The sequence below is a fragment of a genome, unplaced genomic scaffold (assembly GCF_019419815.1).
Source record: "Pyrus x bretschneideri cultivar Hongxiangsu unplaced genomic scaffold, Pyrus_bretschneideri_v1 Contig63, whole genome shotgun sequence".
Lineage (NCBI taxonomy): Eukaryota > Viridiplantae > Streptophyta > Magnoliopsida > Rosales > Rosaceae > Pyrus > Pyrus x bretschneideri.
The window spans coordinates 485,542-499,185 of NW_025999802.1; the positions used below are offsets into that span (position 1 = coordinate 485,542).

The window sequence follows — 13,644 nt, forward strand, 5'->3', positions numbered from 1 at the left end:
TATTATTTATACTACAGAAAACTAATTATACACTTCTCATAAAAATTATTTTTCTTCTAAATATAAATGGAGCCATTAACAATTCCAAAACTTTTATGAGCATAGACTCTTGGTTGAGAATAATTCTCAAATAGGGCCCAAACAAAATTTGATGGAGTAGTTCGGGCTTCAAGTTTAGGCCTAATAACAACCGGACCAGTTGTGCTTCGATTTTTGCAAGCCCCAACTTCTTTTACCATTTTACCGCGGATGCTAGTTTGGCTTGGTTTTAGGATGTTCGTGACCATTGGTAGGGTACAATTCTCAACTAGTTTTATTTGGGCATCGATGAGGTAGGTTAGTCACCAGTTGCCCACTTAAAAAAAAATAAAAAGAAAAAAAAATATTAACGGCTGTCACTCTCTATTCTAAAGCTATATTTGAATTCTTGCTAGCCTAAAATTTATTTGATTATGTTGATCGTACGCTATCACATGTTGAAAGCGGCTTTAAATTTTTCGGCAACAACGACATTACCAAAGAATCATTAAACTGTAGTGCTAGTACAATATTGAAGATGGATGTTGACGAATGCCTTCATATCAACATTGGACAACTTCATACATGTCCTTTCCAGAAGGGCAGCTTACTGTTAACCCAAAAAAAAAAAGTTAAAATTGGACCTCAATTCTTAATTTTATTTAAGCCGCTAATCCAGCTCTTAAACCAAATTTACAAAAAAAAAAAAAAAAATTGTGTCTAAAATTTGATCAGAAATAAGGAGTGATGCACCACTTTCAGAGCAAGAGAACTTTACGGGTTACCATTGATTTTAATTTTCCACTATTTTTTTTTGTTAATTTCTAATCCCAAACTCTAATTAAAAAAGAAAAAATATTAATACAAAACCCACCACCATCGCAGTCCCCACCTTTATTTCTCTTTCTTAAAATATTTTTAGATGAATAATTTTGCACGATTAAAACAAACTTTTTAGTTGAAATTTCTTGCCTCAAAAAGTAGTTATTTAATTAATTTTATTTATGCTTTTCTCTCTGTTGAAGCAGTAGTGACTACAGGAGGCAACAGATGATATATCCTCGTTTTCCAGAACACCGTTCAGGTAACTCCGTCTAACTCCTCTCTCTCTCCCCTCTCCTTCTTCTTGCTTTCTTTTTTTTCCCTAATTTAATTTGTTCCATTTTTTATTTTAATTTTCCTTTATTATTAATTCTCTTTTGTTTTGAATTTTGTATGTTTAATTCGTTATTTTTCTGGGTTTTGTGGTTCTAATTATGTGATGATATACGCTCCTCTGGGATGAGGGGTTGATTTTTATTTTACATTTCCATACTATTGTTTCCCAACATTTTTTTTTCCTTTGAAAATTTCCAAATTGCATGACGGAATTGTATGAGAGCTTCCGAGTTCAAACTTACGAATTTCCAGCAGCTGGTTTAGCTCAAAGGTGCTGTTAATAAAAGGAATTAGAACTTTTATTATTCGATTAATAATAATACTTCTAGTATCTGATGGTGCTGAATATGGTTTTAGAATGGTAGTAAAAGAATCACATTCTGTATCAGAAAACTTTATGCCTTGACAAAAGTGCTTTTAGTACAAATGATCTTTTTTGTCACAGTCGCTCCATTTGGTTTGGGGAGTAACTTTCACAATCCCGTTTTCTCCTTATGCACTCCCGCCCATTGTTTATGTCCTTCGATTCTCTTTTGATTTATTCAATCTAAAGTTCGGCGAACAAAATATGGGATCACTTCCCCTTTTGCTTTTCTTAAGCACAAAGGCTTCGACTTTCAGTTGAGGCTTATGCTTTTCTCATGAGGAAAACTTGCTCTTATTTATTCTAATTGGTTTTTTTGTTTCACGTCAAAATTTGTATGCTGTAGGGCATGGTAAAATGGTGGACATGCAATTAAAGGGAAGTGCTTGCAGGATTAAGAAGTGTGCTTTCGATTTACTGTCAATCGGGAACGATCTGACGAACGACGAGCACTCGTGGGAGTTGATGGGAAGGGATCTCCGCCTCAAATCCACGTTCTTGTACTGTGATCTTAATCAGATGATCTCTCGTTCACCAAGGGACCAGAAGAGAGCTCTCACTGAACTTGCCAACAAACTGTTTTGCTCCATTGAAGAGGTAATTAACATAACCACCCGTTTGCAACTGCGTTTAGACCTCCCTAAACGCATGCGAGGATTTTACATGTGCAATTTAACTTTCTCACACGACAATATGTTATTTGTTTTCCAGTTGGATCATGCGGTGAAAATTCAAAGCCTGCCGTTGACCCAAGATCGATACAATGAGGCTGCTGTCATTTACAGGAGGTGATGGCTCTCGCGTCTTAAAAATAATCCCGTCGATGGTTATAAACACTGATCTGTACATTATTGTGCACACAAATTTCATGTCATCTGTAAATAAATAGCTCTATCCTCGAGTCAGATCTAGTTTTTTTCGGTTTTAAATCCGTTGCTCGCCATAAAATTCCAGCATAGAAATTCAGCAGGGTTCCTCATGAGCAAACCCACAAAGCCAAACCAGGGTACCAAGCAAAAGTAATGTGTTACAATTAGCAATTATAAATCGAAATTTACAAGAGTGAAAAATAAGTGCTGGAAGCTCCAACTGTATCTACATCGCTTATTTCCTGCACAAATGGAAGTAAGGGTACATAATTTTAGACACAACAAATGAAGCTAGCCATGGATGGAGCACTAAGATCAAATGCCAAATTGGGGCGGCTCTGAGTAGGCGTCGTCGGATATTTGCAACTCTGCTTCCCAACTTGTACGCTTTGCGCTCGGACAATGAGGCAGTCCATCATGATTCAGGACCTTGATTTGCTGCTTGAATTGGTCATTACAAATAGAAATCAACTCAATATGTCAACAAAATTCGGGCATATTTATTCGTATTCAGCTCACAATGGCATGCAGCGATTAGACAAAAGAAAGGTGCACAGAAAATCAAACTGTGTTGAAAAAAAGAGACGACAATTCTTAGTAAAGAAATGCAGAACTGACAGCTAGTACTTTCATCAAATGCATATTAGATTACAGGCTGAAATAGTCTAGAATTAATAGTTACGAAAGGCATAAACTAAGAGTACACAATCATCCAGCTATACAACAATTTGGAAAACACTTTCCACCCTCTCCCGCCTTCACAAGTGCCCGGGTCATGCACGCTAACTCACCAAGAATATGAGTCATTTCACATGAACATACCTAAGTTGCGTTACGCAAGATACTATTAGCAAGATCCTCGTCAATGGGTGGCAGTGGCGGCATTCGGCTCATTATGCCAGGCATACCTCTCATGCTGCAAAAAATGAAATAGCATTGTCAAAGTTTACCAAATCTCATTATTTGTAATATAAGTTGAAACTATGCACATACTTGTTAAGGATGGCATTTAAATTGTTCCTCGTGCGGTAGAAGAGGTCAATGTTTTCCTGCAACTGTTTATGAAAGAAACAAACTTTTAAGCAAGAGATAAAAAGCACATGCTTCTAATGTTAATGATATTATATGTTCATCCGAAATGCAGATAAAACTTATGCCAGTAAATTCAAACTCAGAAAAGAGAGATGCTTGGGGTAGGCAGTGCTGTTGTTTAGCGATAATATATAGTGGATTTGGATTATACCATGTCTACAACAAACAAGGTCAAGCTTATCATAAATGAGTAAATAAATGTAGAAAATTATTTCATTCATCAATATATGCTGATCAATTGGAAAAATAAAATTCCAGAAGAAGACCATCATGCAGTAATGCTGCTGCCACAACGCATCAGTTGCATAAAGTAACATAACAAGAACAGGCATCCCTTTTTACTTTTTGACAGATGACTTCAACTGTTAGCGTGTGGAACAATATGGCATGCAAATTAGATGTGTAATAATCAACATAACTATGATGGCAGGAGGCACTGACCTTGTATGACGAAATATTAGATGTAATTTGACTGAAGCTTGAGCATTTTGCTCCAATAGATGCTTGAATGTGCCACTTAATCCTGATAGCAACCAAAGAACAAATACGTCAATGAAACTACCAAATGAAATATATTAAGTAGTATATGTGCACAACTTCAAGAAGGGAACATGTAACAATATAGCAAGAAAGGAAAAAAATGAAATGCACACGGTAAAATTTTTGAAGGAAATGGACATAAGTAACAATATACAAGCCAGTATCTCGAACCTTCATACTGCAAACGCTCATTCTGGTCCATATGGTGCACCGAATGAGAATATGCAGCCATGTCCAGTGGTGCAGCTGAATGTATGTTTGTCTTTGAAGACGACTCCACCAGTTTATCCTGAAGAAGCATGATCTTTAGAATACTGGTTCTTCAATCAACATTAGATCCTAAAGACATTCATTGGTTCAATTAATTTAAAACAAAATCCCATTAATTGTGTTACATCTTAGGACACCAAAAGTCACCGATACATCATGGGATCTCAAATTATCATGTCCAACAATGATTACAGTGGGAATATAAAGTAATGTTTAAACTCAGGGGAAGGAGTCAACACATTATTATTATTTCCAGTAAGTCTTGAACTGAAAAAATCTTCATGATAAAAAATGAGAAGTTCGAGCCAAAACCAATGTCAGACAGTTCATACAAATTTCACAAACATACCTTCCTAATGTTCACCTTCTTTCCCATACTATGTTCTTCAGGTTTCCTACGCTTTCTCTGCAAAACATTTCAAAAGTAGTCTAACCGAAAAATCTAAGGAACAAATCTAAAGTAATGAACAAAACTAAAAATACATCATTAGGAAAAGTAAAGAGCTTACAGTCATCCACCTACACCTCAAAGCAACATCACGCACGGTTTTATCATGCAATATTGCCGCGATCTTTATATATTTCATAATACTTGGTTCATCAGCATATCTACAACCGAAATAAATATGATAAACTTCCAAACACACATAATAGGACAGCAACTAGGCAACATAAAGTAAAATGAAAGAAAATCGATGCACATCATAGCGAGAAGATATGTGAAACAACAAGGCTATTTAGAGCATAACCATACCAATTCAAGTTTTCTACTGCAGGAATGCGAAAAGCTGATAATAATGGCAATGCGTGATGGACCCCAAAATATTTACAGCACAACAGGAGGCCATAGACATAAAGTAATGGCTTAAGAAGCTAATGGTTTAAGAAGTTGATTGCTTAAGTCCAAGGAACATATGTTATGGTTATATTAGAAGGACCAAAAGATTTGCAGTTTGTTACAGTTAGACATAGTGCAAACATCAGAAGCTTCGTCAACAACAAAACTTAATCACATCAGAAGCTTCATCACAACATTCAGTGAATCGTAACTAGAGGTAGTTTAGCAACATGAATATCAAATTAATAGGCAAGCATACATAACTGTGGCACTTAAACACAGACGTACATGAACGAAAACGAATTTAACAAGAGATAAGGTTCCGAATAACCTACTTGATAAGGCCCTCCGTCAATTTGTACTGTTCCTCCACAGACCACTCAACAGCCAAGCCTGTGTCATGCTTGAGCCCGGGGACCGAATCGAGAAGCAGAGAACCTGATGAATTCCCAGCCTGACTAATTACAGGATTGTTGTTAACTATGCCCGAAATCGACGAAAACATCATGCCCCCGTCCGTAGCAAAATAATTCCCCATCGGAATCATCTCCGAGCTGCTGTGTATGGCCCCGGACTGAAACGATATAGCGTGTCGGTTCAAACCGTAGCCAAAAGCTTCGTCGCGGAGATATCCTGTGTTCGACTCCATCGCCATTTCCTCACAACTTGTACGATGAAATCCCAGTCCTAGTAGGGGAGCACACAAATCAGCTATGCAATCCAAATCAACGCACTATATTTCTGAAGGAATTGAAATTCCATATCGCGTAAAGCCAACGCTTTCCTTCTTGTTACCAAACACTCTGTTTTGGGGCTGCTCAATTATCAAAACCCTAGATTCCACGGCTCAACGACGATTGCAGCAAGCCCAATCAAGCTGCAACAAGCCGCCATAACTGGTGACAAAAAACCTCAAATTTCAGCAAAAAATAGCAACTTTAACCTACAAACGCAATACCCAAATCCCCAAAAATTCGAACAAAATTCCCAAAAAATGCAAAACCCCTCAAATTTTGACTACCTCGAAAGCTCGAGAAGCAAGAGAAATACCCACAAGAAGAAGAAGAAGCTGAGCAGTCAATAGTAACAGAAACCCAGAAAAATTGTTGAAAGCACTTGCATCCGTCGTGTAGCTCACAAATGGCAGATAATGGAAAGCAGTGAGAGAGAGAGCACCAAGTGGGTACGTGTGGTGCTTAGAGAGAGAAAAGCTTGACAGGGGCCTTACCTTTTTGGGGTTCAACTTTCCGACGGAGCCCTAATTGGCCCTCCCTTCCTTTCCATTCATTTTTTATTTATTTTCCTTTTTTTAGATTTCTTTTCTGGGCAGTAGTAGCACCACTAGCAGTGATCTCTCTCTCTCTGCTGCTCTGCTACTTTCCCTTTTTTATTTTCCTTTTTCCAAAAGCTTTTTTGGGATTATTTAATTTAATTTTCTGGTTCGTTCGTTTGTTTTCTCTTTTACCTAGCAAGACAGACAGAGAGATAGCTCAGAGGCCTGGCGCTCGGCCAATGTGGAAGCTAAGAACGGGGGCAACAAAAAGTTGAAGGCTTTAATTGTTTTTTTTTTTTTTAATTTTTTTTATTGTAATGTTGGATAAATTAATTTCTAGTTGCAGATCTTGGAATTCAGCAACAGTGCGAATCCCCATAAGCATTTGATGCCAATTATTGTGGACTCTCCACCTTTCCTTTCCACTTTTTTCTCATTAACTTTTTTCTTTTAATTGGTTTTTAATTCTCTTGCCACAATACAGTTCGAACTCGAGATTAATCTAACTCAGAACTACGCAGACGTGGACTTAGTTATATTGATCAGTAATAGTGTACTCTCTGTGTATATTTGAGTTCGTATCTCCTCGTGTGTTTTAGTTTAGTTTAGATAAGAATAACGTTTTCAGAAACGTAATCAAAACTATTTTCCCTTCTTGAGAGACCGAGAAGACTCAACAAGTTGTTTATTTAATCTATGGAATGAAAACCTCGGAAATCCAACACACTTAATCCTCACAATTTTATGCACGATCTCAATTTAATTAATTGTAGTTTTTTTTTTTTTTTTTTTTTTGAAAATGAGCATTTAATTAATTGTAGTTGTTAATTCATCAATCTATTTTTTGATTCCCTAATAATTCAACCATTGAATGCAAATAATAAACGTTATGTTTTCACTTCCTATCCCTAAAACAACTTACATAGAACTAATTTATTGTCAACATAACATCCCATCCAATAATATTATGTATTAAAACTTATATATTGCAATACTGAAAATCACATAACAATAAACTCGTTCTATAAAGTCAATCTCTACAAATCCAACCAAAACACCCAGAATGTTTATAAAACGGGCCTAAGACCATTTTCATAATAATAAAAAAAATAAAAAAACCAAGATCCAAAGCTCTTATTAAGGAATCTGGACCGGCCCACTAAATGTAAAAGGCCAATGTACTGTCAACTAATAATTTTGCGGGAATATGTAGTGAAAATTGAAAAAAAAAAAATTGAGCTAAAGCCTCAATGAAAATTGAACACAAGACGTAACGTGCATAAGCAAATATTTAGTAGTTACTTTCTGAATTTAAATTCCTCATCCCCTCAAATTTGTGCTGCCCATTCCTATAACTATGATGCACGTCAACATGCAACGATAATAATCTATATTTCTCAGGACGTAACTAAGCATTCGATACAAAACTGAATGTCGATGGTACAACGATTATATCGGAGAGGTGCCTAAAAGCCTGCTATTTGATGCTTAATTTGAAGTGGTATAAAAACACCCTAATCAACTACATGCACGTTAACCTTGAGTTAAAAAAAAAAAAAAAAAAAATAAAACCACGGGGGTAAGTCCCTGGTGGATTTTTGATGCATGGAACAGGGTTGCTTTGGAAGCAAGAAGCAGCACAAAAAATTAACCGGACGAGACGGTAACTCAATCAAGTAGCTGCGCTGACACCAACTGACAGAGTTGGTACAGCTGAAAACGCTGGATCATTTAACAATTATATGTATTTGATCTCAACTGGCAGAGTGAGAAGAGAAGAGAGATCAACCGTTAGACAAAGACTGAGACTGCAGCATGGAGGATTCATGAATGGAGTAGTTATCCCCAGCAGCACAGCTACCAAGCAAATTAAAATCGGAGAGAGTGAATACGCTTTGATTCGATCATATGCCCGTCTATGCTACGCTAGCTCCATTCCATCCATGGTCTGTCAAACTGTTCTATTGATAGCCAGTGTGAAGTATATGAGGATTAATGTACCCATACTGGACCTGATCAAGAAGAAGAAGCCAAAAATCACTTCACGTAAATCTCTTCGCTCGTATTTGTTACCAGAGTAGTACATATAAAAAGGCATGGTAGAGGATTCATATTTATTGAAGAAAGAAATCGAGGGCTTACACAGTTGCAAATATAAAAAGGATCTTCCGAGGGTTGATGGCCATAAACCGATTAGTGCCTGTAAGCGCAGTTGAGCTTGACCCAATAGATTTTGCGGTGATCAATGACTGCTTCAACGGCTCCGACTGAGAGTTCACTATCAAGGATAACATAGATAAAGTTCAAATTGCAATCTATGCCAAGGTGATCGATGATTTTGAATGTTGACACCAACCCATTAGAGTAAAAGATGACATTAACTTTTCAGTAAGATTGCAAACTACCCTTTGAAACTTCATAGAAAGCTAGCTAGATGACTATATTATACCTTTCACTAGAAGTTTCTTTGGTGGCTCATCCGTGTCCTCCTCGTCAGTAGTAATCAATCTCTCTGCTCGATAAGACCATTTTCTTGAGAGTGCTCTCTACAGTAAAAAAAAGTGTGTGTAACAGAAAAGCATGAGAAAGTTTGCTGATCAATTTGTGTGCATGCCATGTGAGGAGTACTTTCAAGATTGACAACAACGACACTGCTACTTACTGTCATTTTGGGGCTTCCGGAGCTTCTATCTGAGAGTTGTGTAAGGCTCTCAATATCCAACACGACGGTATGAGTTCTATCTGAAGCAGTTGTATCAGTCTGTCGTTGAATTGAATAAATAATATCAGTACATTAATGGATGCATAAATAATCTGTCGATGAGATATAATCAGTGACCTACGTACAATGCATCGATACAAATTTTATTGACAACTTGTTTAACAACAGACATTCACAATCCCATACAAGGTCCAATAGTCTACGGACACTGCTCGAATTTGGGCAGGAATAACCGGATGCAGATCAATAACATGGAGCTCGAAAACTTGTTTACTTCGAGCATGATTGATAATGCATCTGCAGATAAGTTAATACCAATTGCTTAAAAGATTTTTTTTCATTTATATATCTAGACGGTAATTTCATCTTTTCTTTTGTTGTTGACTGACAGTTGCTAGAAAGATGTAGCATTTGGCCACCAAGGAAGGACTACAAGCACCTGAGAAACAACCGACAAACACTAAAGCAGTGAGCTAGCTAATGTCAGAAGAGTAACATTATTGGGGTATTATTTATATTTTCTTTATTAAATATGACACCTATGTAGTACGTAGCCAGTTCCCAATAAACTTGCCCTGATTTTTATTTTATTTTTTGAAAAACGATATTATCTACATTAAAAAGAATGGGATGAAGCTTAGTCTCACTATGGACTAGCAATAATGTGGGTCAAACTCGTTTTTGGTGAAAATCGAACCTAAAACCTCTCACTTACAAATGAATAGGAATACCACTAGACCGTAATACTAAGTGGCAAACTTAAACAAGTTGATAAAAGAAAACAAATTATTAGGACTAAATATAAAACCAAATGAAATTGGATGACTACAAATTTCCTACTCCTAATTTTTATCTAATTCTCGGACCACTCCCATGGTCTCCCATGTGATGTGACGAACCCGAGGCAAGAAAAACTATACAAAAATTACTCATGCTATTAAGCTTAATTAATAATCTTTTGAATTAATAAAACTAATAGGCAATCATGGAACCACATGCACCTAAAAATCCCAAAAATTACTTATAATAATGGGGTATATTTTTACGATGGCAGACAATCTACCGCGTTTCTGATATGCCTGTTAGTTGTTTGCTCGTATTAAGTGAAAATGTATATGATACTCCAAGGCAAAAGCAGAATTAAATAGTTTGTTTCGACTGATAGATTAATGGCTCGATTACAAGTGTACTTAAAATGATTGAAAGTGTTTTTAAAGAAAATACTTTTGAGTTTCAAAAGCACTTGAAGTGCTTATCCATAATTAACTTGCATTTTTACTAAAGATTGGTTTCCAAAACATTTTCACCAAAAACAATTTTAATTATTTTAAGTCACTTTCACAAGAGTCCCATTTAAAAAGCATACATGTTCATGCATATACCAAGAACTATTGAGTCCGTGAGTTGAATGAAGCTTGTCAGTTAGCATGGTGGAAGTTGATGACTTATGGCTTCAATAATTGCTATCAACCTTTATATAAAATAAATAAATAAAATTATATATATATATATGTGTATATGTATATGTATATTTACAATTTGTTTTTATATTTACAATTTGTTAGATAGCTGTACTTACCGGTATTCTGCAGAGTTCTTCATTGCATGAACCAGGAAGGTGATTAATTACAGATTAGATGCTAATAACAAATTTTAATACAAACATTTGAGATACTCTTTGCTAGTCAGCGCAGTTTGGTTTTTTAAGTTTTAAGAAATTCAAATTTCCAATAACGTAGACATCCAAGAGCTACAGAGTTGATGTACAGCAGCAAATGCACAAAAAGACAACATATAACGTGTCACTTCAGAACCATTAATGTCATGATTGCAATAAGGTTATTTTCTGATACATCATGTAACACTGTTGCTTGATTTGGATGTTAAGTATTCATTTATAAGTTAAAAAAATACCACTTCACCGCATTTGAAAATACATTCAGAAGTGAAAGTGAAACTGGAATTTATGGATGGTTAACCGGTTTTTAAATCGAATTAGTAATTAGTAATTAGAATGAACAAGTTCGATTACGACAAATATTGGAGTCCAACAAGAAGAGAGAACATAAAAACTAGAAAATTACAAAAAGAATTAAAACATGGAGATTATCAGTTCATCTTAATTGTATCTGTAATTTGAATAAAATCGATATATAAATGAAAACAATTTGGAAATTAAGGCAGAGGAGAATTCAACCTTATATTACCGAGATTTAAGTCGTAGAACAATAAGCTCCACGTACTCACGTAAACACCGAGTCATAACAAATTTCCAGTTTGAAATGAATTTTTTTGAAGGAAAGTGTATAATTGGAAAGAGTAGAAGAATCGAGAAGAAGAGTACCTGTGCGGTCTGCTCCTCCATCTCAAAATCTCTCTCGATTGAATTCTCGGAGAAATTAATCAGAGCGGCCCAGAGAGATCGTCGTCGTCCTCCTCCTCGATCAATATTCCTCAATGTATCAATGTTTGCCTCTAACTTAGAACAACTTATCAACAGAGCAGCTCATCGCCGATCGCCGTCGGAAAGCGCTCTCTCTCCTCCGTCTCTCTGTGTTTCTCTTCTGAGACTGAAATTTGTAGACGTACTGCCTCCTTCTCACTGGCTGACTGGGCGTAGTAGGTGGAACGGAGAGAAAATTAGCTAGGATTTGTATCGCCAGATCGCCCTCGGTTTCTCTCTCTCTCTCTCCAAACATCAACTCATGCATATTGGCATATTTTAATGATGCGATGATATATATGCTATTGCACTTTGTTTAATCTTTTTTCTCTCATAATTTTGACACGTCCATACTTTTATGCCTACCTTTCCGGTGGAGATTTAGGTTAAGCCGCGCAATAAATACAAAATTATGGTGCAGAATATACTAAAAGAAGCGTTATTAATATTTCAAAAATCTCATTTTACATTCCTCACAAGTGTATTTTTCTTTCTAAATATAGAAAGTTTGAAGTTTAGAATAAGATTTTTGAAATACCAATAAAAATTTCCTACATTAAATCGTAATATTAATGACTCCTCTCTTTGATTTATTTATTGTCCGAGTCATATTTGTTTTATATTTTGCCACTCTAAAACATAAGAAGTCTATCGATCCAAGTGCTGGTTCAGTCAATTAATCTAAGAAAAATGTTAAGAGAACTCTCTTTAACGTCAATTCTCGTGTTAATATTATAAAAAAGTATGTTAAGAATGACTCTCACATTAATGAGAGGAAAGACCATTCATGTGCTTATAAATAGTTAGGCTACTCCCTATAATATTAATTGATTTCATGATAAAATCTTAATTTTCTTCAGTGTCAAAAAGTCTATAAATAATCATATTTTAAAAGTGTCTTCTTCGTATTTCTCTTAATGTATAATATATTTTCAATTATTGTATATAATTCTGATTTGGTAGTACTTCCCAATCCATCGCGCACATATTCTATTCATTATTTTCTGTGAAATCGGGAATCACCTCATGCATTGTTGAATTTTTTTATTTTAAATGAGACCGGTTTGTAGCTTTGTCATGATAGGCATTTCAGTCTCTCTCAGATCATCATCATTATTTCAGTCTCTCTCAGATCATCATCATTATTTCAGTCTCTCTCTGATCATCATCGTGTGACTCATTAATGCTAAAAAAACATTGCTTATATTTTATGTATTTCTAGCAAGTGGACTACCGCATAACATAATTTAGTTACATAATGTAGCATATATGTAGTGGAACATGAATGTACGTGCGCCACTTCCTATTAAGTTTGAATGCTTTCACCGATTTCTGCTCAGTTTGGTAAACAATCGTTATTTGAAGAAATGACCTAATTGAAACTGATGGGATTTTTGGCACGAATTATAATTGATAACTCAGTATGATAAATCTGAAGTCTTATGTTTCTCCAATTTAATTATCAAATATATATTTTTTTATCAACGTAGAACTTTGAATGGTTGTATTTATTCAATAATTTCTTGAAACAAATTTTTTATTTATTAAAATACTAGTAAAAAAAGGGAGTCACTATTAAACTAATCAAAAGTAAATTTGACTCCTAACCACAAACACTTCAAGTTCAGTCAGCGCATAACACTTCAATTGAAAAGACATTTATGTCAAATATGACAGTAACATCCTCATCTAAAATTTAACATATGCTTAGAGATGCACTGAACATTTTGATTAAAACTTTCAATTAAAATAGATAAATTCAGTTGTTTATAGTGACTATTTTGGAAAAGAAAACTGAAAAGTTTGTAATTTTTCTTCAAGAATTTGTGGCTATTAAGTACTGGTTTGGTACTGAGGTGCTTTTATAAAAAATGGGTATAAAAAAAAGCTGAACTAAAAAAAGTGTTTGGTAAACACTTAAAAACAGCTTATTTTCACAGTTTTTGGTGAAAATAGCTGAAAACGTGAAACATAAAAAATGAACTTATTCTCACAACACAGCAGAAGCAATTTTTTTTCTTCAAATTACAACAATACCAAATCAGCCCTAAATAATT

The 13,644-nt window shown here is 35.2% G+C and overlaps 2 protein-coding genes and 1 pseudogene across 2 annotated transcripts; 1 reads left to right on the forward strand and 2 right to left on the reverse strand.

Annotated features, from left to right (window-relative positions):
- Positions 1-477: 477 nt before the first annotated feature.
- LOC125471966 (photosynthetic NDH subunit of lumenal location 3, chloroplastic-like) lies at positions 478-2,445 on the forward strand. The gene is made up of 3 exons (XM_048572943.1): positions 478-1,102; positions 1,887-2,137; positions 2,252-2,445. Exons 1-3 carry the CDS (start codon positions 1,069-1,071, stop codon positions 2,330-2,332), a joined length of 366 nt encoding a protein of 121 aa, XP_048428900.1. The 5' UTR covers positions 478-1,068; the 3' UTR covers positions 2,333-2,445.
- Positions 2,446-2,547: 102 nt separating this feature from the next.
- Positions 2,548-6,876, reverse strand: LOC125471967 (annotated as a pseudogene).
- Positions 6,877-7,795: 919 nt separating this feature from the next.
- Positions 7,796-11,920, reverse strand: LOC125471965. The gene is made up of 5 exons (XM_048572942.1): positions 11,489-11,920; positions 9,085-9,183; positions 8,872-8,968; positions 8,565-8,700; positions 7,796-8,434 (listed from the first exon to the last, which is right to left on the reverse strand). The coding sequence occupies exons 1-5, from the start codon at positions 11,507-11,509 to the stop codon at positions 8,374-8,376; spliced, it is 414 nt and encodes a 137-aa protein (XP_048428899.1). The 5' UTR covers positions 11,510-11,920; the 3' UTR covers positions 7,796-8,373.
- Positions 11,921-13,644: the final 1,724 nt, after the last annotated feature.

Excerpts from the sequence above, each read along its gene's own strand:
- LOC125471966 (XM_048572943.1), top strand. The coding sequence starts at position 1,069 with ATGATATATCCTCGTTTTCCAGAACACCGTTCAG. Across the intron at positions 1,103-1,886 it reads TTTTCCAGAACACCGTTCAG|GGCATGGTAAAATGGTGGAC; the intron begins GTAACTCCGTCT and ends TGTATGCTGTAG. Across the intron at positions 2,138-2,251 it reads TGTTTTGCTCCATTGAAGAG|TTGGATCATGCGGTGAAAAT; the intron begins GTAATTAACATA and ends TTTGTTTTCCAG.
- LOC125471965 (XM_048572942.1), bottom strand. The coding sequence starts at position 11,509 with ATGGAGGAGCAGACCGCACAG. Across the intron at positions 9,184-11,488 it reads TGGAGGAGCAGACCGCACAG|ACTGATACAACTGCTTCAGA; the intron begins GTACTCTTCTTC and ends ATTCAACGACAG. Across the intron at positions 8,969-9,084 it reads CCGGAAGCCCCAAAATGACA|AGAGCACTCTCAAGAAAATG; the intron begins GTAAGTAGCAGT and ends TTTTTACTGTAG.